This window comes from Cyanistes caeruleus, chromosome 25 (assembly GCF_971803275.1).
Source record: "Cyanistes caeruleus chromosome 25, bCyaCae1.hap1.1, whole genome shotgun sequence".
In the NCBI taxonomy this organism is placed as follows: Eukaryota; Metazoa; Chordata; class Aves; order Passeriformes; family Paridae; genus Cyanistes; species Cyanistes caeruleus.
This window is the reverse complement of record NC_141725.1, coordinates 3,014,733-3,039,690: the sequence shown is the minus strand read 5'-3', so window position 1 is coordinate 3,039,690 and position 24,958 is coordinate 3,014,733. Positions and strand designations below refer to the sequence as shown.

General features: G+C 43.2%; 1 protein-coding gene across 10 annotated transcripts in view; it reads left to right on the top strand.

Moving 5' to 3' along the window:
- Positions 1 to 24,958, top strand: part of ARHGEF18 (Rho/Rac guanine nucleotide exchange factor 18) — a 50,396-nt gene that overhangs the window by 14,032 nt on the left and 11,406 nt on the right. For 4 of the 10 annotated variants that reach the window (XM_086862752.1, XM_086862755.1, XM_023942994.2 and 1 more), the window contains 13 exons: positions 11,056 to 11,123; positions 12,651 to 12,714; positions 15,614 to 15,758; positions 16,502 to 16,614; positions 16,775 to 16,915; positions 17,376 to 17,626; positions 18,341 to 18,466; positions 19,681 to 19,798; positions 20,568 to 20,816; positions 21,635 to 21,711; positions 23,473 to 23,651; positions 24,018 to 24,109; positions 24,419 to 24,607. In XM_086862752.1, the coding sequence (XP_086718878.1) occupies positions 11,056 to 11,123; positions 12,651 to 12,714; positions 15,614 to 15,758; positions 16,502 to 16,614; positions 16,775 to 16,915; positions 17,376 to 17,626; positions 18,341 to 18,466; positions 19,681 to 19,798; positions 20,568 to 20,816; positions 21,635 to 21,711; positions 23,473 to 23,651; positions 24,018 to 24,109; positions 24,419 to 24,607 (1,812 nt within the window). Of the gene's footprint in view, positions 1 to 4,718; positions 5,306 to 11,055; positions 11,124 to 12,650; positions 12,715 to 15,613; positions 15,759 to 16,501; positions 16,615 to 16,774; positions 16,916 to 17,375; positions 17,627 to 18,340; positions 18,467 to 19,680; positions 19,799 to 20,567; positions 20,817 to 21,634; positions 21,712 to 23,472; positions 23,652 to 24,017; positions 24,110 to 24,418; positions 24,608 to 24,958 lie in introns of those variants that run through there. The other 6 variants (XM_086862756.1, XM_023942995.2, XM_086862753.1 and 3 more) reach the window with 4 other exon arrangements.

The window sequence follows — 24,958 nt, the reverse complement described above, 5'->3', positions numbered from 1 at the left end:
AGTTGTGCCTTGACATTCCTGTATGAGGAATCTCCCAGCCAGATGCTGTGTTTGCAGTCCTGTACGCTGCTTTACAAAAATACCTGAACCTGTGAGGATACAGACAGTCCTTGATATCCATGAGCACTGAGCTATGCTCTGTATGATCTTGGGAGCTTTGAGAGCATTTAGTGTGAGTGATTCTCCTCTGGACAACCCTATGGACATCTGTGATCTGGAGCTAGCTGTTGAATTGAGAGTGTAGCTCAGCTTGGCTTGTCCATCATAAATACACAGGGACTGGACATGAGTTACGGTAACTTTCACCTTATTTCCCAGCCCTTCCATGAGGAATCTGTGTTCTGTCTTGTGAACATTCAGGAGAAAATCTCCAAGGTGGCTGAGGCACTGTTTTGTGTTTGGGACTCTGTGACATCTCCTTTGGCTCTTGGCTGCCCAGGCTAACACAGGTGGCAAAGCAGCACAGCTTGTTTTGCAATGTTCCCTTTGCAGTGCCTTGAACTGAGGCTGGACAATTGGGCAGGGTTCTGAGATGTCTGTTAAAATTAATGGCCTGTGTGTGGTGAGAGCTGGACTGGGACTTGTGGTGTGACAGCTGATGGCCTGACAGTGCCTATATTTGGATGATGCTGGGCTGAAACCTTTGCAAGCTGCTGCTGAGCTGGTAGTTGATATCAGCAGCTCCCGTTACTGCAGCTCGGAGCAGTGTGTGGTCTGAGTAGTCCCTGATAGAGCTCTGGAGCAGCAAGCTCTGGGGCCACCAGGAAGCCAGAGCAGCAGGCCTACTTTTCAGAAGTATGAGCAGCTCTGTCAGCTCAGCCTGAGCCGTGGCTGCTGCCAGGATGTGAGGCTATTTGGCTGCGCCTCTTGTTCTCTCCTCGTGAACTCACATTTGACCATCCCTGTGCCTTGGCCCCCGGCCAGCCCTCGGCCCATCGCTGGTCAGGTGCTGCTGTTGCTGTCTCCGTGGTATTTTTAACTGCAGCACCACCACGTGGTCCGAGGCAAAACGGGCTCGTGGAAAAGACAGGAAAACATGGTGGTTAAAGAAGGGGATAAGCTGAAAAGGGAGGAAGGATGGGAAAACAATTGCAAGCCTGAGGTTTTCACTGTCCAGTAGCCAAAAAAGGTCTGGTGACTTCCATGACTGTGATGAGCTGGAGAGTGAGAGCTCTCCTTATTAGAGATACTAACAGCAGGAGGAATTCTGCATTTAAATCAGAACAAAAAAAACATTGTTCTGCTAGAAATGTGTGTGAGCTGTGAAGGAAGTGGGCAGCTCAGATAGCCTGGTACATGGTAACCCGTTAGTTTCTCCCACTGATTCCTCCCATGGGTCCTCACCCCACACGACACAGAGTCTCCCTGCGGAGAAGGCTGTGCTGTGTGTCGAGAGTAGATATTCAGAGATAAGCAGTTAGGAGCCTGGTAGGGATGAAAAACAGAGAGGAATGATTGCAGTCACAGGGATCTCGACAAGAGTGGCCACCCAAACTCTGCCTTTACGTAAACTATGAGCTGTGAGTCTCTAGGTTTATTGTTCACCTGGAAATGAGAAAGCTCCTCTTGAGCCTTTGCTATCACGGGTGGAGAAGGTTCTGTGCCTAAATTAATCCTCTCTTATAAACATGCTTCCAGAGTTTATGCAACAGGAATTAGATGAGTTCCAGGGAAGCCCTGACAGGAGGAGAGCTCTCCAAGCAGGCTGTGCCATGGAGGCAAGCCAGGGATATACTGTGGAATACAGATGGAAGGAGGATTGCTTCCCCTGAGCTTAAGCAGTGGGGTAGAGGTGGGTCTTCTACGTCTTTAGTTGACAGTCAATCTCTATTACTTCATGGGAAGGACAGAGCCCAGGCCACCACAGGGGTGCCAGATTGACCATCCTCTTCCAAGGAAACCTATAGCTGCAACCAAAGTTTGGCAGGCTTCAGACAAACTCCTCTTTTTCAAGAGAAGGTGCTCAGTTTAATGAACCTTCCTGAACAATACAGGCTGTGCTGGACTGTCCACCTGTCCTAGGCTGACCCTTGCTGGCTGCTTCAGTGCACTGGCTGATCTCTAACTGGTTGCTGTAACAACTGGTCTCCAGGATTTATTTAAGGCGCATTGTGAAAGAGGTTTGGAAAACCATTTGCTTTCTCATAACGAGAAAGGGAGAGGACCCGGATTTCTGCAGTATATTAGGCAAACATCCTCCACCCACGGCCAAGGAGAGGCCAGAATAGCTTTTGGTTTAGACCTGAAATTTGGTGTGAAATTCACCTTTTACTTGGCCCTTGTGCCTGCAAGGTTTTACTTTTGGATTCCCAAGGCAGTACGAATAAGCTAATAGGTGAAGGATAGTTTTGGCTTATGATAAGGAGGAATTACTTGATTTTCTGTCCTGAAATTTCTGTTCACAGCCCACACAGAGTCCTGAGAAATCTGAAAAACAGCAGGCAATCTGGAACTTTGCATTTCTGTAGAGAGGCACAGTGCCAAAAATCTTCTGTTTTGGGGGGGATAAGGAGGTTTGGCTGCTGTAAGCTGATGACAGTGATAAATGGACTGGGAGTCCCACTTGGAAGAAACTATTACTGACAGGAGTCCAAATAAACAGAGGCAAAACCAGAGTGGCTGCATTGGGCTGTGGGTTAAGGTGGTTCTGAGCCAGTGGAGCAGGATCTGAAGCAAATGTGAAAGTGGCTGCAGTGCTGGTTGCAGAGAAAAAACTGACTGGGCTGAGTGTCCTGACACAGAGCTGTCTTAGCCAGCTCAAGAGGGCTTAGAAAAGGAAACCAAAGTACATCCTATTCTCAGTGCTTCTCCTTTTCTGCTTTTCACTTTCTTTTTGTGTCTGGGCAGTACTACCTAGATCTAGAACATCTCCAAATGCTGCTCCTTCCATTCCCTGATAAAACCTCACAATCTTGTATACTTGGGCTGACAAATGCATAAGGACAGTAATCAACCCGAGACACATTCAGCAAGAAATCTTTTGCTATTAGAGAATTACACAGGATTAGACAGCTGGTACTCTTCTCTTCTTTGCAATCCAAACCTTAGCTCTAAGCTACAGAGTCTTTGAACTGGCTGCTGTGCCAGATTTTGCACTGATTTTTGTGGTGGTGCCCTGAGGCCGCACAAGCACAGCACGTTCTCACCATGACAGCTGCAGTTGGGCAATCTGCAATGCTTTACTTTTATATTACAGCAAAGCACAAAGTTTGAAGTGCCTAAGGATTAATCAGTCACCAAGTGACAGCCAGCTGTTTACCCCCAAACCGCTTTATGTAATGATCATTTCTCTGTAGTGCTGACAGGCCCCAATAAACAACTGGGACCTCAATGTACTCAGTCTTGTAGAGAAGCAGCACAAAAGGGAACATTTTGGAAAAGCTTGCAACTATTGAGACAAAGATAAAAATAAAATCGATTAAACAGGTGGCAGTGTGGAAATCAGAGATCACACTGGCCCCATGGCAAGATTTCATCATATCTCCAGCCCAAACAGTGGCAGGTTCTTTCAAAGCAGAATGGGAAAGCTGCAGGGTGGATTTTGAGAGGGAAGTTTGTTTTGTACTTGTCTGTGCTGTGTTTTCAGGCTCAACAGGCAGGTAGAATATGTGTGATTTAAAGTATGCCAAACTTTAGATCAGTATTGTAAATCCTCAGAGTGAAATTGGGAGGGGAGGTTGGGTGGTGAGCTCTTCCCAGTTTTCCTGCCTGCACTGAGTAGTCCAGTAGCCCTGTGCTAGTACATCAAGCCTTATTGGTGTCAGGGAAAAGGTGTTTTTTCCAGCAGGCAGTTTGGTTCTATGAATCAGTGTATGGATCTCTTGCTGGGGAAGATAATTCCCCTTTGCTCTTGTCATTTTTCTGTGCAGGGGTCACTGACAAAGGCCTGGGCAGGTACTCACTGTTGAGGGGCAGATAGGGAAGCCTTCACTTGCTAACCCTCCATGCATTGCAGCCTTGCCTTGGCAAGGTGTTCACAAACACTTCAGCATGTTGGGATGTTGGGATCTCACTGGGCTTTTAATAAAAAAATTCTGTATTTCAAATCCGAGGTGATGTGCAAACACACATGAAGTTCCATGCAGCAGCTGTCATTGGGGTGCCACATCCCATCCATTAGGGGCCTCTTTAGTCTGGGAGGAACCGTATGCCCTCTCTGAGAGGAAAGTGTGGGCTAACGGTGGCCATGTGCCCTCCCTGAGGAGGAGATGCTGGTTCGGGGGGCACGTGTCTTTCCTCAGAGAAATTGTGGGTTCTGGGCAGCCGTGTGCCCTCCCTGAGGGGAAAAGTGCAGGCTGAGGATGCTCGTGGTGTCCCTGAGGGGGACATGCACATTGTGCCCTTCCCAGGCCATGGGTGGCCATGCCCTCCCTGCAGTAGGAAGGAGCAGGCAATGGATGGTTGTGTGCCCTCCATGGGGATCAATCACAGGCGAGGAATGCTCATGCTCTCTGTGAGTGAGATCTGTGTTGGGGGCCCTGGTGCTCTCCCTGCAGGAGAAAGTAGCAGGCTATGGGTCGCCATGGGCCCTCTCTGAGGGAAAAGGGCAGGTCACGGGGGACATGTGCCCTCCCTGAGGGGACAGCGAGAGCTATGAGAGGCTCTGCTCTTCCTGAGGGGCAGGAGCAGCTAGAGTGGTTGTCTCCTCCATGAGGCGAGCGAGGGGGTCAAACGATGGCGTAGAAGAGTGCCGCTCCACCCTGAGGAGTGCCCTCCCTGAAGGAAGGCGGAAGCTGTGTGTAGCCGTACCCTTCACGAAGGAAAACGCAGACTGAGGGTAGCAGAGTGCCCTCCCTGAGGGCAAAGCGTGGGTCAGGGCTGGGTGTGCTCTTCCCGAGGGAAGGAGCAGGCTGAGGTGGCCGTGTGCTCTCCCTGGGGAGCGGGCACGGGCTGCCGGGGCTCATGGCGTCCCTGAAGGGAAAACACGGACTACGGATGTCTACGTGCCCCCCTTCAGAGAAGCTTGTGGGCTAAGGATGCTCATGCCCTCCCTGAGGGATAAGAGCGGAATATGAGTGGCCAGTGCCTTCCTTGAGGAAAAAGTGAAGGGTTAAAGGTGTCCGTGCGCCCTCGCTGAGAGGAACATGCGGGCTGCGGGTGCTCCTGCGCTCTCCCTGCGGGCAAAGCGCGGGCTAATGGTGTCCGTGTCGCTGTCCCTGAGGGGCCGGGACCCTGCCCGGCCGTACCGCGGCGCGCAGGCGCACCCTCGTCCCCATTTTCCCTTCCGGGACACGGGGACGTTTCCTGTTGCTGTGGCGGCGGCTCCCGGGACCGAGAGGGAACCGGCGGCTCCCCGGGGAGTCCGGTAAGAGACCGGGCTGTCAGCGCGCCCGCCGGCCCCTGGCTCCGCTCCCCCCGGCCTTAGCGAGCCCCCGAGCACTGGCATCCCGTCCCTGGGGCCGCGGCGCGGAGACCGCCCGGCCCTGGTCCCTGTGCGGGTAGCGGGGGCTCAGAGGGCTCCAAGGGGCTCCAAGGGGCAGCGGGTTGATCTTCGTTTTGCCCTAGTCCCTCAGGTTTACAGCCGTCCCGCCATTTGCAGCTCAGGGCTTCAGCTGCGGGACGGGACGCAGGTTGAAAGATGCAGTGTTTACAATAGAAAGCTCTTTCAAGGGCTGCGGAAGGAGTGATAAATGTTGCTGTGTGCGGTAGGGAGGCGAGCGGCTGAAACCTGTGTGAGACCAGCTCTTTATGCCGCAGCTTGTGTCTGAGCATCCTTGTGATCATTAAGTCCCGCACCTCCTCCTCTCGCTTATTGTACACATTCTATGTACTGGTGCTGCAGCAGAGAGAAAAGTCTGGGATGTGCATGAAGAAACCTTAAATGCGTTAGGGAAAAAGTGGTGAAAAGTTCCGTTTGTCCGCAATTGCGGAGACTGACCCATTTTAAATGTTCCACGGCTCTGGCTCCTTCGGGAGAGGAGCGGGAGATGGTATCAGCTTAGCTTGTGTGTGCTGAAAGGAGACGCCAGCAGGAGCTAGGAGTGGTGATGGATTTTGGAGGAGGAGCAGGGAAACAGGCAGTGATTCGAACAAACACCTTTCTGAATGTTTCTGGTACTATATTTGGTTTTGCTGCTCTAATAAATAAGCATAATTTCTGAATATTATTTGAGGATTTGGTGTGTCATCAAGAGTAAAAAGGGCTGCTTCTTAGTTCCTTTTCACACTCCTCTCTTAAGAGAGTTTTATGGGAGGCTTTTTTATTTGGCCCTTTTTGTTTAAATTTATAGAAGTAATAGTTTCTCTTTGGCATGATAAAATAAAAGAAACCCGTGAAACATGGCTCTCAAACAGGAGCCATCAGACATTGTATGTTGTAGTTCCACCTACTGTTTACCTATGAAATATTTTAAATACCTTTTATGATTGTCATAGTTGCTGCTTCAGTTCTGTATCGTAGACTGGGGGAAGGGTTAGTGTGAGAGATTTGGGACTCCTCTTTTTCTTTTAGGATAACATGCAGATTTTACTTGGCATTGTTGAAAAACCAGAACTATCAGTTGTTTGTGTGTTTCTGTGCCTAAAGAAAGCCCTGTGGCTGCCAGAATTTGCACTACTGAGAATCACACAACCCTTCTGTGTGCTTCTTCCAACTGATATTTTGACAATAAAACCAGATACAGTGAGCAAGTAATTATAGGTTGTTTTGGAGACAAAGAGGAATGCTCTTAAGAGGGAGGCTGAAACTTGATAATTTAGTGCTGTTGCTCTCTGGCATGGACTGTCTCTATTTCAGAATGTGAAGTATCTCATCTCCCTGCACCCTTCCAGTTTTTGGTTTCTGCCTCTGCGTAATTAGACAAGTGAGAAAACAAGTAAACACCGACTACTGGAGCCACTAGGACAAAGTTAAATCTGCTCTGAGTTCCTCAAGATACCTGACCTGAATTTACCCAATACAGAAGCTTCCTTGTGTTCCACTGAAACTCCTCCTCTTTCCTGAGAAGTTTTATCACAGTCACTCTGCTTTTTCTGGAATGCTGTGGTGGTTTGAAATGTTTCTTGGCCATTGTTTTGTGCATCTCTGTGTATAAATGCAGAGTTTATGTTCAGTGTTAAGTGCTCATATGATATGAACCCTCATGAGGGTTGTTTCCTTTGTCACTTCAAGTGGGAGGAGTTCCCTGTGTGGTGTAAGGGTGAGGAAGGAGGGAAGAGATTCTCTTCGATCCCCGAAGCATTGGACAGTTGAAAACAGGAAAAAAAATATTAAAATTACTAATTTCACAAGGAAGCTATTTTGTCCTTGGCTCTCTTCAGCTGGTTGGATTTCATAGGTGGTGAATATATCCTTGAGCTCCTTGTATGATTAGAACCACTATTAAAATTTGTCGCTGTTTGAATTCAGCTGCTTTAAAGTGTTTTTTTAAATCTGTCATTTAAAAATTAAACAAAAAATATCTTTGAGATAAAGGAAGTCAGTAGTTAAATTTTAGATTAATCGCAACATTTTTGTCTGTGAGTTGTTGTTTGCAAATGGCCTTTTAAGAGTTATTTTATTTGCAGTACCGTTCCAGACCAAAGGTCAGGGTCATAGTGCTCATAATGTCTGGTGAGTCATAGATTTGTCCTGGAATCCAATTCTGGAAGACATTTATAGGACATTGGCAGCGTCTGATCCCCTGGTAGGTATTCCAGCTGGGGGAAAAAATGTCTTTGCCTGTCCCTTTCCAGCCAGGTTTGTTGCCCTCTCATACTGTGAACAGGGTGATGCTTTTGGGTGTTGTAATGTGCTGTCCAATAAAATGCTGCTTGGTTGTAAATTACTTTCTGTGAGCCATTGGGAAAACATTTCATTAATAAGGGAAGTTTTTTATAATACCAGATAGTAAATTCATTGCCCTCAGTCATGAACAGAATCTTTTCTGATGTTTATGAGCCTTTTAGTCTTAAATATTTCTTTGCTGGTTGAGGTCCTTGCTTTAGTCACTCATTAGGTCATCTTTGGCACAGGCCCCTGCAAAATGTTTCAAGTGAGTGACAGTCCCTGTAGTAAGAAGATCTGGGATAATGTGATGCTCCCAAAATTCTCTGCCTTAATTCCAAACCTGATGATTAAAGCCCAGGAACAACCATGGTGGATTTGCTCAGTTTCGACACTGTGTGGTTTAGTTGCTCTGGTACCCTCAGCTGTAGTAGTGGTGTTCTTGTCCCCATCTAGTTGAGGACCCTTGGACCTTCTCAGTGTGTTGGCACTTTGGTGTTGTCAGCGCTCACCAGAGCTGCAGCTTTTCTGCATAGTCCTCTATCAAGATGAAATCCTTTGGAGGGTCTGTTTTTCCCTGCCAAATTAATCTTCTTGCTGTTCAGTGAGTGATTGAGGGAGGAGAAGAGAAGGAAGAGCCTGGGTGCGGTCCTCTGAGTTTTTATCTCTGCCTTTCTCAGGAATATCTTCTGTGCCTCTCCAGTTTGAGAGGACCTTGCTGACATAACTGTCCTTTGTTATTCTTTTTGTTTTTGGACCTCCCCAAATTCTTGAACTGAATTAGACCAAATGTTACTGATGATAAATGCGAAAATATTTTTTTGTCAGTTTGAGTTTAGTGATGCTGCTTTACTCTGGATGACTGGAAAAGATAGAAATCCAGTATTTCTCTACACCTGTAAACAACCCTTCATGTATATCTCTGCTCTTAAACATCAACCTCCATGTGTGCAGGTTCCTGTCCCTTCTTTGCTGTTCCCTGTCCCTCATGTCCCTCATTCTTCTCTTTTTTCAGCTGATTTTTCACCCCTGCAGTTCTCATTTTCAGAGAGACTTAATAAGAATGCAGAGTAATAAGAATAAATGCAGAAATCTTACATGCATAAGAAGGAAACCACAGTCACTAATATTCAAAAGCTCCTTCTCATCCTGAATTATAGTGGCCTTCCTTCAGCACTGCAAAAGTGGTGAATAGAGGAAGCTGGAACATGTTTTATAAAATGAAGTATGCTTATAAAACAGTCTTCTGGCAGGTTTTAGATTTCTCTTATGTGGGCAGAAATAATGCCACTTTGAAATCATTAAGTAAATGCATTTCAAATAGTCTCACAGAGAATCAGGTCCTTGGATTAAGCTGCAGCTTTTCTGTAGCATTTTCCTGTTTTCTAGTATGTTCTCCACTGTTGTGTAAAGAACCTTTCAGCAGCGGAGGGAAGTCATACACAGCACTATTAGATATGTCAGCTGATTAAGTGAAAAATGCCTACTGAGAGTGCCACAAGCTGTTATCTTTAACAGAGCAAGGGCATGATTTTAAAATTGAAATACATTTTTAAGTGAGATCCCTTTTACTGTTACCTTAACGAGGAACCCAAGCTTTTCAAGTGGAATTGGTCCTACTAATCATTGATAGGAAAATAATTACTGAATGTAGTCACTGAAAATGGGTGTCAGGGAATATGAATATCTAGTTGAAAGTTGGTGTTTCTAGATCACTATATTACAGATTTTAGATGAGTTATGTGGATTTCAGGACTGTGGGGGGAAGGCAGTGGCTGTAGGAACATTAGGGCTGCCTGTTCTGCCCTGAAGGGAACCCATCTGTGAGCAGGACTTGAAGCCAACCCAGCCTGACGTCATGGAGAATTTTCTCTATTTCCTTTTGTGCGGTGATTTTTGTCCTACAGTTTGTTTCTTTGTCTCTGGAGAAAAGGGATTTCCATTGTCAACTCCTTGTTTGTTGTTGAGGCATGTCTTTTAACAAGCTCTTGGTTCCCTCGTGGTAGGTGGAGGCCTTATCATTGCTGAAATAATGAATGTATTTGTTATTCTCTACACAGTTTTAATAAGTTATAATTTTGATACATTTTTCTCATGCATTTGCAGAGGCACATACATTTGAAATTAGATGTGGTGTCTTTTGGTTTGTGGCGTGGGGTGTGGTAGTGATAGGAATATCCCAAATAAGAGAAGTCGTGGGAGGTGATAGATTTTGTGGAGGTTTTTTTTTTTTGTGTGGCAGGCACTTGGGAGCAGAACTCTGCACTTCTTTTTCCACACTTGGGGAAGTTGTATAACATGTGAGCATCTTGCAGGTCTGTGCACTCAGTCTTTCAGTCTTGTTTTTATATCTTTATTAACTTGTGTTTAAAGCCAAGTAAGTATTTTGGTCCTGTTCTCTGGCTTTTGCTGAAATTATGGAAAACACAAGTGAGCATCTCTCTAGATTAGCCAGGAGCCTTAAAGCAGATCCCCAGTCCTGTCACCAGGCGGGGGTGGTTCTGAATAGATCTTAAATAGTTTTTCCTCTGTGCTTTAAACATAAACTGGCATTTCTCTAGCAGACATGGTGTTCATCTTTCCGGTTTTGTTCTATTTCTCTTTTAACAGGCATGTCTGGCAAAAGGCAAATCCTGGTGTCCTTTACTGAGTTGTTGGTGCCCTGCTTTCCTTTTGATGAAGGATTCTGTTTTATAGATGGGCAGAAAGGCTGCAGAAAATATTTGGCACTATCAGTTCCCCTCCTGTTTTCTCAATAAGTGGTTATCGGGAGGAAAAAGAGACTGGATTTTATTATACTATTAATAGTTTTATGGCTTTTGGGTGAAAGGGCTGCTTTGGTTCCTGTATCTGGGAACAAATCCTTTGTGCAGCTGGAAGGGTGGTAATGCTGTGGTGCTGGTAATGCTCTGATGATTCTGGAGAGTGTTTTGATCTTTAATTTACTGTAGTTACTGCAGCTCCCAGCAACAGTCTGTGCAGAAAGGCAGCTATTCCTGTGGAGCCAAAGAATTGCTGCCCCCTTGATTGGTATCAGTTTTGCATGGAGAGACGTGGAAATGGCCTTTGCAAAGACGAGGAAAGCTGTGCTCCACTGGGTGGAGGTTGGGCAGAAAACTGCTGGTGCATTCCAGAGTGGCTCTTGGTTCTTGCATGTGTGAATTGCACTCAGTGGTGCAGTCTTACTGAAAGAACTCGAGGGTTTGGGATAAAATCAAGCACAACAAGGATGATTGCCACAGCACCTGAGTGCTGAGCTTCCTCTGCACTTATGATCCTTTGTGTGCTGTTTTTCCTTTCCCTAGACAGAAAAGAATAATTTAGACTCTTTTTGTATGTGTGCATTTCAGATTGTGCAGTGAATGTCCACAAGAACTGCAGGAGTTTGCTGACTGAATGCAGCAGTATCAGACCCAAGGTGGGCTTTACCATTTGTTCTTCTTTTATAATAACAAGGCTTGACATAATAAGTTTAATGTATGCGAGTGGTTTAATTTACATCGGTACAGAATCTTGCCCTACATCTTTGAGGCATCAAGTAGTTATTAACTTGTTATTATAGTAATTAATGATAATGTGTGGAGGGAAAATAAAGTGAAATGTTTTATTGCTATACTGTGAATTACTTAGCTTTTGTCCCAGAACTGTGACTAACCCCAAGAGTGCTCAAACTTATCACTTTTTTGGGGAATATAATTTAATTATATGGTTCCTTTGAACGTTTTGCCATCTCAAAGCTGATGGAAGAGCATGAGGGGTGGAGGGGAATTTGGTCATAACAGTTGCATATTATTTCTAAGCTGGAAAATGCAGAATAAGTGATTTTATTTGGGAACTTGATGAACTTGGTCTTGCTATACTGTTCATTTTTTATCCCTGTCACTGTGGTGCCTGTGACTGCATGTAAGGTCTCAGGTTGTTTCACATAGATGTCTATCTGTTGGGTTTTTTTGTTCTGGTATTGGTTTTGAAAATCATTTCCTCCCCCTTATAACTAATAATACTTGAGGGAGTTTTAGTTTGTTTTAACCTGCAAGTGCTGATGAGTTCAGAGACTGATAGTAGATTAGGGAGTACTGTGAGGGGGAAAAGAGAGAGCAGAGCAGCTCAGACCTGAGCAATTAGAGGTTAGAGGAAGTGTGTTCAGCCTTTGGTGATATAGAATGTAACTCTTCTGAGGGCAGAAATGTTCTTGTGGGGGTTTTGATATATAATTTTAAACATCTCAGGGCATTGTGAATTTTCCGTTCAAACCAAAAAATTCACTTGCTCTGGTGCTTTCATTTCCGCTCTTCACCACTACCCAAAACCTCATGGTTGAATCAGCCCTGACAAACCACTCCTGAAGAGAGCAGGGAGGGAGTGGTGGCACAAAATGGGGTGAAGAATTCAGTCAGGAATGGGAACCCCAAAGGGAAGCTCCCCCAAAGCCATTTGTTGCAGCCTGTATTATTTAATAATTTCTTTGCATCTTTGATGACTTGTATCTCAATGGTTTTTAATATCCTAGTGTTGCAAGAAGGATGAAGTTTAGCAAGGATTACCAAAGATGCAACTTGAAATGGACATTCTGAATTTTGGTTGAAAGTGGCTGGATTAGTTTAGTCAGTATTGCTAGGAACTAAACAACAGCAAAGTGAAGACTGTCAACATGAAGGAGTTGCTTTTGTTTCATAAATTATCACAGCTTTAATTCAGCTGTAGTTTCAGTTTTGGTTCTATTTCAGCCTGATTTATACTTTGTGGAATTTAATACAAAGTCTTAATGTCTATATGTCATTCGTCTGGCACATGAAAAAATCAAACCTGTTATTGTGTTAAATCTTTTATATTCTCAGTGAACATCTTCACTTACAGTTAATACTATAGGATAGGGAAAAATCTGATTCATTTTGGGCTGAAAGTTTGGTCTGGATGTGTAAGAATATTGTATTTTTTCTTATAGCAGAAAGATTTGCAGCACAGACCTTCTGGATCTCCACAAAGTTCGCCCCAGTGCATTTCCCCAGGTTTGTACTAAAGAATGATTTCTGTGCTCAAGGCTTATCTGTTCGATTGCATTTTTTTTCTTTAATATGTTTTAAAGGCTATACATGGTGTGTTATTGAAGTATAGAGAAGGTCTCTTTTAATAAGATGGTTTCATTTTTTTTTCTATTGGGAATGGCTTAGAGGCTCCTAGCAATCTCCTGTGTGTTTTTATCTTTTTATCTTTTTATTTTTCTTTATACCTTCTTGCTGTGTAACCTCAAAATATCATGGTGAAAAGGGATCAATAAGCTCGTTTTTCATTGATTGTCTATTCTCTGGCCTCTGAAAAGACTAGAACTGTGAACTTTGTTTTACATCAGATTTTCATAATTGTCTATTTAAAACTTGCCTGCAGCTAGTGGTTGCTAGAAATCTCTAAGACAAGCTAGCACTAATGGTCTGAACATAAATCTTTGTTGAAACAAAGTGAGGAAAAAGGATCTGGGAGGAAAAAAGAACAAGAAGAAAGAACATCTGTAGTGCAGCATAGGCTTTGAAATATCTTTTTTTGCTCCTGGAAAAGACCATCCCAGTCATGGGTGTATTAAGTGTAATTTTAATTTTACAAGATGTTACAAGGTCTGCATTAACAGAACAGGTGAGTGTGAAACACAGCTGACTTGGATGTCTGAGCATCACTTTGGGTGTTTCAGGTGTTTTCAGGTACCATTTGCATTTCAAGGTGTCCTCTTCATGAAATGATTCTTCCCAAGAGGCAGCACAGGGGATAATTGTTATAAGGAGATAAGTGGCTGTTTGCATTACCCAGAATGGGTCTGTGCATTTAGGAGAAAGTGCAGAGACTAAAATAGGAAGCAAGGGCTAATGAAAATAGGAGAAGTTGTCTGTAGGGCTGGTCTGTGTGAGGGGAGCAGCGATCGATGTGGGGCACAGCAGTGTGCAGACAGTGCTAATTGAACTCAGAAAATGGCTTGTGGGCCGTGCAGACTCTGCTAGGCAGTCAGTACTCATTTTCCTTAGTCAAAAGCAGAAGCTGGAAATTAAAGGAACAGCTAATAGCCTGGACATTGTATGTTGTTAGCCACAGCATAACCCTGCAGACTGCAGTGCCTGGCAAAAAACTCTAAAGATACTGTCTCAATATAAAAGAAAAATTCATTTTAAGAGAGATATAAACTGTGTTGTGTGTCCCTATCCCTCTCCCCTTGTTTTGCCTGTGGAGATTTTTAAGTCTTGCCTATCCTTGTGTAACTGAACTTTGTTCCTGGCTTGTGGAGCACAGAAAGAGAACTTGAGGACAAATAATTTCAGTACTTCCCCAAATGGAAACACAGGGTTATTAAGCCTTTGTTTAAGAAATCTGAATGGGCAGATCTTTCAGATATTTAATTTGTCTCCTTTTGGGGCTTGGAGTGGGTGGAAGGGACTCAGTTTACCCAGTTTGTTGTAGACTGACAGTGTACTGTGTGTGTAGCCAGGAGGTTTCTAACCCAAACAGGTTTTGGGAAAGGTATTTCCAGCAGGAAAAGATATGGTGATATAATTTCTATTAAATGTCATTGATGACACCTCCCTTGTGGCCCCAAAACAATTCTTCTGTCAATGAAGATGAAATGAGAGACAAGCATGTATAGAGCACGGGATATGAAAAAATGTGGAAAAACCTGTTTCATGACAAGAGCCACAAATACCTTGATTTAACTGTGCTTCATTGAGCAAGGCAGAAGTGGGAGAGAGAATTATTAGTGAAGGTACACTGAGGAGGGTGGGCTGAAAAAGGGGAACTTTTAGGGCTGGGTGGACACCAATGTTTTTACTAGAAAAGTGATGCATAAGCCTTATCTGGGAACTGATGGCCCCCTTGAATTGCTAAAGCAGCAGCCCCCTGGTCCTGGAGCAGCCCTCTGGACATGGGACTGGGAGAGGAGCTGGGTCTGTCCCTGCAGTGACAGAGCCTGGGGTTCAGGGATCCCTGAGATCCCACTCCCATGTCCTTAAAAGCTCTTTGAAAAAGGGCAGCTACAAACCTTGTCAGGGATCAATTCTAAAGATTGTCTGGCTGAGTTTTCATCTTTGACTTCCCTGAAGTTCCTTTTTTAAAAGGATGTATTTTGTCTCCCGTTCCTTATCATTTATTACAGACATTAGTACTAAATAATTGTATCCATTTTTTATAAGTCTATTACAGGCTTCCATGTATTGTGTAATAGTGATTAAAGTTTCAAATATCTTTCCAGTTCACAGTCTGTCTAGATTTAAAAAGCATTAAAAAGCTGCAGTATTAAAATTAAATTTAGCTCTGGTATCTATTATGTGCAGTGTGTGTGCATGCAGATATAAATCACTGTGGGCAATAAGCATCGCAAAGAACTTGTGGGTTTTTTTCTGTGATCTCTGATTTTTCTTGTTTGCCATGAAATGTTCTGTGCCCTTATACGGTGGGGTGTGAATAATTGTGTGTAGGTTCTGGTGTTTTACTAAAAGAGAAGATACTTTGCAATTTCCACACTAAATGGGCACAGTAGGGACCAATTTCCTGCACTTCAGACCTGCTGATTTAGCCAATACAGTAAGTTAAGTGGCAGCTTTACATTTCTAGAAGGATCACAGGTAGTATAAAAACAGAGCATCTCTGGGGCCACTTTACTGTGCCAGGTCTGAGGGCAGCCAGTGGTGAGCATGGGGAATACAAATTCAAAAAGCAGCGGCAGAAGCAATGCAATTCCAGCTCACCCCGAGCTGTCTTTTTGTGGTTCCTTTTCAAGAAAATGGAATGAGAATGTTTTTTTGGACAATGAGCTCCTCACATCCAAGATCCTGTCAGTTCTCCGGCCGCATTCCGAGCGAGGGCTGAGAGCAGGCGAGCTGCAGTGCACGCCTCATTTTCTGAGTACCAATTCCATTTTTGCCTCTTTAGCCACTTCTCTGAAGGAGCAGCCCCGAAGTCTTCTCCTGGGACCGGATGGCACCCCAGCACTGTCCCGGAACCTCGGGATGACTATCGCCCAAAGAGGACATTCCCAGCCTTCTCTGAACACTGCTGGAGCTGTTAATAAATTTGGGTGAGTAAAATGCTTCTCTTCAAACCCACTGGCTTCAGCTGCCCCCCTCCGTCCCCCCCACAGTGTGCAAAATAAAACGAGAACTCACGTCGTGTTTTCAAGCTCAAAAGTTTCACTGAGCTTTTAATTCTGAAAGTTTTTTCCCTGAACAATGCATTTTATTTTCCTTTTTTTTTCTTCTGTCTTTAGTCCCTCTGTCCTGTGTCACAAAAGATACTGTATAAAATAGTGCAGTATTTGAGTGTTTCTGTCTAGATTATGGTTTACATGGACGCATTTGTCTTGAGAACTGCTGTGAAATTCAGTGATCTCGTCTAGGTTGGGCTGGTGCTGGCTGGTGTAGGAGGCAGCAGTGTTTTAAATTGCTGAATGCCTTCATTAAAATAGTAGGCAAACTCAAGGCTATCTGCTGTTTTAAGTAGCTATTTGCTTTTGATGTGCCCCAGTTATGCTCCCTTCCCAGTGAAAGTGCCCTTTGTACTCTGAACTGGCTGTGGCTTGTCACCAGGTGATGTCCTTGTAAACTGTCATACCAGAAGTTACAAGCTTTGCTCATGCTGCTCTAATTAAACTGCAGTATTTCAGCGTTGGAGTTGCTAAATTGATCTAACTGTTTAAAGAGCACAGTGATATTTATTTATTGTAAGATAATTGCACTATAGTTTAGGAAAGATGTTTGTTAAAGAAGTTGGATTTTTTTTTAAAATTTTAATTGTTCTGGTCTAATTTCTTTGGCCATTTAGGCTAATTTCAGGAGACATGGATGAAGGGGATTCAGGCTTTATAAAATTTAAGCAGACTTCAGATGACGTTGTCTCGCTTGCACCTTCAACAGCAGACTCCATTTTTCTGGAAGGTATGGAATTTCTGTGCTTTTCAGGATTGCAATACAGCTTCTCCCACGGGTTTGAAAGCAGCATCAAGGTGTTTTTGCTTTTGTTGTTGTCACTGATGGTAAAGAGGGATATGGTGAGAAGCAATTTTAATAATTGAAATTGAATGTGCTTTTGGTCTAGATGCATATTCTGTGTCCCTCCGGAGTGAAATTGAAACAGATGCTCATGAGTTTGAGGCAGAGTCTTGGAGTGTTGCAGTGGAACAGCCTTATGCAAAAAGGCAAAGGAAAGACATTATAAAAAGGCAAGATGTCATTTATGGTAAGAGCACTTGTTATTCTTAAAACTTCTTCTATTTCATAGTGCCACTGTTGTGAAACAAAGCAGAAATCGTTTTTGTTGGTTCCCATTTTGACTTGTGCTTGAAAGCTAAAACTGAATGATGGTTTTTGAGTCTGTTACCTGCATTAATGTGTGTAATTCCTTGTGTGAATGCCTTTAAGCATCCCGTGGGTTTCAGTAGGGCTCTGTAAGTGGCAAAGCCCAGCTGTACAATGAGGGAACAGCTCAACTGCCACTGGGAGATGTCCTTAAATAAGTAGGGTCAGTTGCTGCTGGTTTGGGATATTAGCAAGGCAAATTTAAGAGCTTCACATGAGTGATGCAAAGACTGTAGTGAAGGGGATGATCGTGGCTTTCAGAGCCTGGTCTTATGTCTCAGTGCTCACTGCACAGCACATAAATGACTTGTGATTTTATTTCTGTGCTTCCCCTTGCCCAGAACTAATGCAGACTGAAATGCACCATGTTAGGACACTGAAAATAATGCTGAAGGTGTACTCCAAAGCCATGAGAGAGGAGCTGCAGTTCTCAAATGCAGTCATCAACAAGCTCTTTCCCTGTGTGGATGAGCTGCTGGAGATGCACGGGCAGTTCCTGCTCCAGCTGAAGGAGAGACGAAAAGAATCCTTGGAAGAAGGCAGTGACCGAAATTATATAATCCAGAATATTGGAGACCTCTTGGTAAAACAGGTGTGAATTAAATCCTACCAATGATGTTGGCACTATAAAGCTTTTTAAAAGCTACCTGTGAGGGTAAAGTTGTGTGATGCAAAGATTAATTTCATCCTGGGTTTATGGTTCTGTTCCCAGTTAATATGGAAGCATGACTCCCAGGAATATACCTAGTCACAAATAACATGAAATGGTCATTAAATGTTCTTTGGGCATGCACATATACACGCTGTGGGATATGTGACTTGTTTGGTTCTATTTTTCATCTGTTCCAAGAGTAAAATAACATATTCTTGGTGTCCATTCCAAACTTGGCTCTCCTTCACATAAAACCAAACTTCTTTGTTCTGATCTTTTAAAAATATAGTCAAGATCCTTTGAGCTCATGGCAGCTTTAGCACCATGCTGGCATGGAGTGGATGCAACAATTTCTATCATATATCATTACCATATTTTCTTTTTCCTTCAACTTTTACAGTTCACAGACTTTTTAAGTGAAGAGGTCCAGAAATCCTTTAAAAAAATTCTCATAATTACAACCATCATATAATATTTGGTTATCTTGTGGTATTCCAAGCCCTCACATGTCACACTGCATAAATCTCATTTCTGGTACAGAAGAAATTGAAATACAGGAAAAATGTCTCAGAAACCACGTTAAACCTGGGGCTTATAGTGGAGGTAGGTTTACTCTGAATGATTCATGTTTTTCATTCTTCTATTTCCAATTAGTTTTCAGGTGAAAATGGGGAGAGAATGAAAGAAAAATATGGTGTGTTCTGCTGTGGACACAATGAAGCTGTTAGCCATTACAAAGACCTGCTCCAAAGCAATAAGAAGTTTCAAAACTTAATAAAGGTAAAAAGTAACCAGAAATCTCCCATTCTGACTATGTAAAATATACTTCACTGCTTTGGGCTTTATTTTATACTTGAAGATCTCTCAAATGTGAATGAGCAGGGTCAGAGGCATATTCTCATTATTTGGGTTATGAGCTTCTTGTATTTTGGATCTTTTGAGCTATTTGGAGACAAAACCACAATTAGTAAGTGTTACATTTGAGGCAGGCTCTTGAGAGCATCTAGGACTGGGGAATAAAGTATTTGTTCTATTCAAGGCTCTGTCCTGCTGTGTGGCCATCAGTGTAAATTGGTTTGTTAATAAATTAAATCAATGATAAATGCTGCTGATGAGCTGCTGTAGGAAAAGCAGGGACTCTTAGTCTGGTTTTGCTCACACCATCATCTTTCCAAACCCAGAGGATTGCCTTCAGGGTGGTTTGCTGCACACTCTAACGTGCAGTTAATAGGAAAGGCTGAAGAGACACGGCCCAAGTGTAAGCTGTAACCTGAATCTCAGATGGCTTTGCAGAGGCCTAAATATTCTCATTTTCCAGTCACCAGTAAGTGATACTGTGTGAACTTTCCAGCATAGCTCTGTACTTACAGCTCATCTTAGCCAGGCGCCTTGAAAATGAGAATGCCTTCACTTCCAAGGAGCTAAATCAGTGATCAGAGTTTTAAAACATGTGGCTTTAGTCCTGGTAGAGAAAGATCTTGGTAGTGTTCTCCTGCTGCCAGGTGTGTGCTGTACCTGCAGTCAGATTAACTGGTGCTTTACAGTCCTTCCTTTCAAAACAGAAATGTGTTTCTGTAGGTTAGGCTATTGTGGAGCATGCAGTGGTAAAATAAACACTAAATTTCTTCATTATTGATCTAATTTGACTGATAGGTAGTTGGGTCAGGTTTTAAAACCACAGAACTTCTCTGTGTATTTAAGGTCTGACCCTGTTACAAAATTAGCAACAGGCAGTCAGTTCAGATTTGGAAGTTTCCCTGATTGACTTCACATTTAGTTAACAGTAGTTGAAAACAATACCTAAGATATTTTCCTGTGATAAAGGCAATTTTTTGAATGCTGTGAGGAGTTTTGCTTTAATAGAAGAGTGCAGATAATTTCATGGTGCCATGTCTAATGTGCAGAAGTGTTTTAGGGCAGAAAGCATGTGAATGGAGAGGGAGTTAGAAGAGCACCATACACAGGGGATGTGACAAATTTGTCTTGTTTTCTAGAAAATAGGGAACTGCTCCATCGTGAGGAGGCTGGGTGTTCAGGAGTGCATCCTCCTGGTCACCCAGCGCATCACCAAGTACCCGGTCCTGGTGGAACGGATCATTCAGAACACAGAAGGTGGGATGGTTCCTGGAATCCTCACAGTTATCTGTTGGCCCTTTTTCTGCCGTGTTTTGCATGTTCTTACCTCAGACAGGCTGTTTGTTACCTGCTTTCTCATTTCTGATCTGGCTGATGATGCCAGATCAGTCTCACCTCAGAGGGTCAAGAGAATCACAGAATGGTTTGAGTTGGAAGGAACCTTAAATCTCATCTCATTCCACCCCCTGCCATGGGCAGGGACACCTTCCACCATCCCAGGCTGCTCCAAGCCCTGTCCAGCCTGGCCTTGGACACTTCCAGGAGTCCAGGGGCAGCCACAGCTGCTCTGGGCACCCTGTGCCAGGGCCTCCCCACCCTCACACTGGGGAATTTCTTCCCAATATCCCATCAAACCATGCCCTTCTTCAGCTTAAAGCCATTCCCCTTTGTCCCAAGTCACTCAAGGCCCTCTCTCAATCTTTCCTGTAGGTTCCATTCAGTCCACACTTAGATCACTCTGAAATTTCTCTTCTCCAGGCTGAACAATCCCAATTCTCCCAGCCTCTCCTCAGAGGAGAAGAGCAGCATTTAAAGTTTGCAATCACAAACCCATAGTAGTTAAACCTGTCGGTTCATTAGCTTTTCAGAGCTTTAGGTTATTAAAGATTATTATTGGGTTATTAGAGCTCTTAGAAAATATTGTTAGATGTCCAGTATGGAACCCTTATGCTAAAATATGTTTGGATGGCTCATGTCTTGTATTCCAAAGTCGAAAATATGGCTGACTGCTTCTCTTTTCCCTTAGCTGGAACTCGAGATTACGAAGAGCTGACCCAGGCCCTTGCTTTAATTAAGGACACCATCACCCATGTAGATGCCATGGTAAATGAGTGTGAGAAGGGGCAGCGACTCAAGGAGATCATGCACAAAATGGAGCTGAAATCATCTGGGAAATGCAAGAATGGGCTTTTGTTCCGGAAGGATGACATGGGCCAGAGGCGGCTCCTCCTGGATGGGATGCTGTACTGGAAAGCTGCATCAGGGCGCCTCAAAGGTACAGCACCAGCAAGGGCAAAAACACAACTGGGAAACAAGATTTATGTTGTTGTTTTTTTTTTTTTTTTAGTAACTGTTTATTACTGATCGATTGGGTATAAAATAAGATGACAATAACCTGCTTGTTTAATAGGATATTGGAGGAAATAGCACTTGTTCTATTCTTGGCTTGTCCAATAAGCATCTCTGTAATGGTGCATGATAAGTTCCTTATGCTGTTTGCTTATTATCTGGCTGATCTGCTTCTCAATTCAAGGGGGAAGTCTTCAGATGGATGACAAAGCTTTGAGTCATCCTGACTTAGTCTCCTGTGGAAAGGCATTATCTTGTGCGAGCTCTGCTTCACACTTTGCAAAACCTGTGTCATGTCAGCCGCATGACACTTAATTCTGCATTTGCCAGAAAATCAAAGCAGTGGCCATCAGGGAATATTTGAGCAGTTTCATTGCTCAAGTGTTCAGGGAGAAGCTTCAGTGGCACAGAAAGTGCAGCCAGGAGTAGGTGGGACTCTGAATGGCTGCAGTTCCAGAAGAATCTGCTGTTGAGAGAGACATGTTCCCACTGGAGTGCTGGAGTCTATGTGTAGGATGTCTGTGTGGGTGTTCTGAAGCTTTAAATGAGCTCTGTTTAAATCAGCTGGTTCTGCATGGTGCAGCCTGGCTGGGGACAGCCCAAGTGGAAGGCAGTAATAGACCCAGTGGTGACATCCTATTCCCTTGCCTGCAGGAAATATAAGTTAAGTGATTTTTGAGTCTGGACTGGTCTTTCTGCTTTAAAATATGACTTTCTTTCCTTTTTTTTTGTCTCTTACTGTAGATATTCTGGCAGTCCTGCTCACTGATGTACTGTTGCTCTTACAAGAAAAGGACCAAAAATACATATTTGCATCTGTGGTAGGTGTTGTTCTGTATTTAATACATGCACTTAGAGGATTTATGAAAGTGACAGTAAATACAGAAGAAACACAATTGGGGATGTTAGATACTTGTTATAGGAGGTCCAGAAAGAAAATTAAGTGAATAAACCAGCCAAGTATTATGGAATCACTTTTTCTGAAGCACGTCTGGTACCTGTTGAATCCTTTACCCCCTCTCCCAGTGTAAATCAGTATTTTCTTGCATTGGCCAGTTGTAGCTGCCACATCTCCCGTGCTTTTCACTGTTTCTCTTCTTGTGCTGTGACGTTCCCTTTCACTGAACTTTGTTAGGCTGAGATTTTGTACAAGTCATGGACATGGCACATGCTAGAACTGTGCTTTGAAAAACACTTGCAAATAAATCCTGCTTCTGTTTAGCTTGCAGGTAAAGAATCTGCCCATCTCAGGGACATGGTAACTGTGGTTGTAGTGCCCTGAGATTTACTAGGGGCAGAGAACTTTCCTGAAATACATGGAATAAGCACTAAATGCAGGTGTTATTACTGCAGCACTCCAGAACATTCAGTGAATTCACTTGCTTTTCTAGGGCATTTCCACAGGTGTCCTCAGAGAAGTTAATTTGTACATTTTGTCCTGATCTAGTTCACTGATGGCTGTCATAGAACCTGTAACAGAGAAACTATTTTATATAATTGTTTTCTTGGATCTATTTTTTTCGAGACATTAACATTAGAGCTGAATTCTAATGGCAAAAGCTATTTTGGTGTCCTCAGGGCTGTGCAAACAACTGCTTTTCAAATTACCCTTCTCCTAATGCACAGAACAGGGTGCTGTGTGGTGGATTTTTTTCCCCTCTGGAAACGTGCTCTACACTTAGAGTCTGACCAATTTTTTTGTATCTTTGTATGTATACAGTTCATTTGAGATTTAATATCACTTCTCCATAAATAAATCAAGTGAGAGAGCAAATGGATCTGCTCAGTGATTCTGTTTTTCCAGTGACCTCTGTGGCTGGAACTGCAGTACAGCTGCTCAGAGAAGATGGCAGAAGCTGGTGTTCCTGGTGTTTGCTTCACAGCTCAGTTCTCTTATCATGGCTCTAGATTATTCTGTGAAGGTTCAGCAGTCACAAAGAGCTGCTTTATCCTGGAAAGGAACTTTCTAGGCTTCATATGTTGGAGCTGTGCTGTAGGAAGCCTTGACAGGTTTTTAGTAACGAATATCCCTCCTGTAAATGTGTTTTCACTGCAAAGGCTGACAGCTAATCCAGTTAATCCTTATTATACAATACACTATCTGTCACCTAGTGTCATTTTTATCAGGGCCTGACACCCTCTAACACCTCTGTTTTATTTCTTTTGTAGCCAACTTGAAACCTTTAACATTTTCTCTTGTTCTGTCTTTTCGCTTCACAATGTATCATTAAGTTTTTTTGTTTTCTTTTTCAAATTTTTGGTTTGCCTCCTTTTGAGAAAAATTTTTTGAGCCTGGTCTTGATTTCTGGGGCTCATTGGAAATCTTTAAATTGCCACAGGCTTTGATGTTCAGTCAGGTATCAAGACCTCTTGTTTTTGACAGGTACATTCTTCATTCTGTGTTTTCATTGATTGTAAAAAAAAATGACAACATCCAAAGTGTCATGTGAAAAGATCAGAGTTATCTCATGATGTTACAGCTCCTGGTGGCTCTGGATAAATAGGAAGAGGGGGCAGCTAGGAAACACAATTCCTAAAGGACACATCTAATATACTCCAATAAATGGTATTTTATTTTGCAGGACTCCAAGCCACCAGTTATCTCACTGCAAAAGTTGATTGTGAGAGAGGTAGCTAATGAGGAAAAGGCCATGTTCTTAATTAGCGCTTCCTTAAAAGGACCAGAAATGTATGAAATTCACACCAGCTCCAAAGAGGAGAGGAATTCCTGGATGGCACACATCCGCAGGGCTGTGGAGAGGTAAGGGAGGAGGCTGTGATTTCTTGTTTGTCTTCTCTTCACAGCACTCACAGGTGTAAATTTATCCTTAAAATCCGTTTGACTCTCCCTAAACTTTCTTTGTAAGTCTTCAGTGTGTAATTCTGTTTGTGTTCATTGGGAAGAAACCACTGATGAAATAAAAGCTAGTCAAAGACTTTATCCTGCTTTTATTTAAAAAAAAAAAAAAAAGGCTCACTGATGTCAAATGCAACAGGGCTTTGGAAAAGGAAGATTGACACCTAGGATAAACCACAACTGAGGCAAAAGCTTCAGGTTGAATCCTGAGATGGTTTTAAATTATCTCACATGCAAATCAAACATAAATCTGTCTTTCCCTTTGGACAGCTGTCCTGATGAGGAGGGAGGATCATGTAATGAACCTGAAGCAGAGAGGAGGCTGGCTGAAGCAAGAGCTGCGAAGTTAAAAGATTTTCAAGGTAATGACTTAGTTATATATTCCACAAGCTGCTTCTCAGCATTATTTGTGATTTATGGGTGTCTAATTCTTTATCAAGATATGATCAAGTTTCTCCTTCACAAGACTTTCAAGGTGGTGTCAGATTCTGTAGAAATAGTGGTTAAAGAAGTCTAATAAGCTTTGTCTGCTCCATAAGTTTTCTCCTTAACTGTTAATTATATCTCTGCATTTGATGCTCTGGCCATAAAATGAATGATAATCTCCCAAATTGAACACAGTTCTGTGACAGTGACAAGGAAGGCAGGACTGAATTTGTTTCTTCCTTCAGAGCGTTTGAACATGAAAGATGACCTGATTCTGCAAAGTCTCACTGAGAAGCAGCAGATTTATCTGGAGATGTCTGAGGTGAATGGCTTTGAAGACCATTCCCAAGGATCTCGAGCCAGGCTGCTTCTTCGGGGGGATATCTCAGAGAATCTGCAGGGAGAGGCAATTCTGAAGTCTGCAGTGACTGAAGGTAAATGGAATGTGGGAATGTGTGGGCATTCACTCAGGTGCTGGGGTGGGGATAAGCACCCAGGATCTAAGTACAGGCCCTGAAAAATCATCCTGTAATAACATAATGCTTTTATGTAACACGGTTCAGACTTCCTCATTCTCAGAACCAATCTGCAAGAAAGGTCAAGTGCATTTCTGGGTTTAGGTAGGAGACCTGCACAGCTTGGATTATTTTATTTTTAAGGATCAACCAGTGGAATTTTAGGATGAGTCTGTTCAGAAAGGGTAACAGAGTGCTCTAATAATACACAGTCCTGAAATGTAATATTATAGGAAGGTTATGTGTTAAAAACAGCCTGTCTAAAGATAG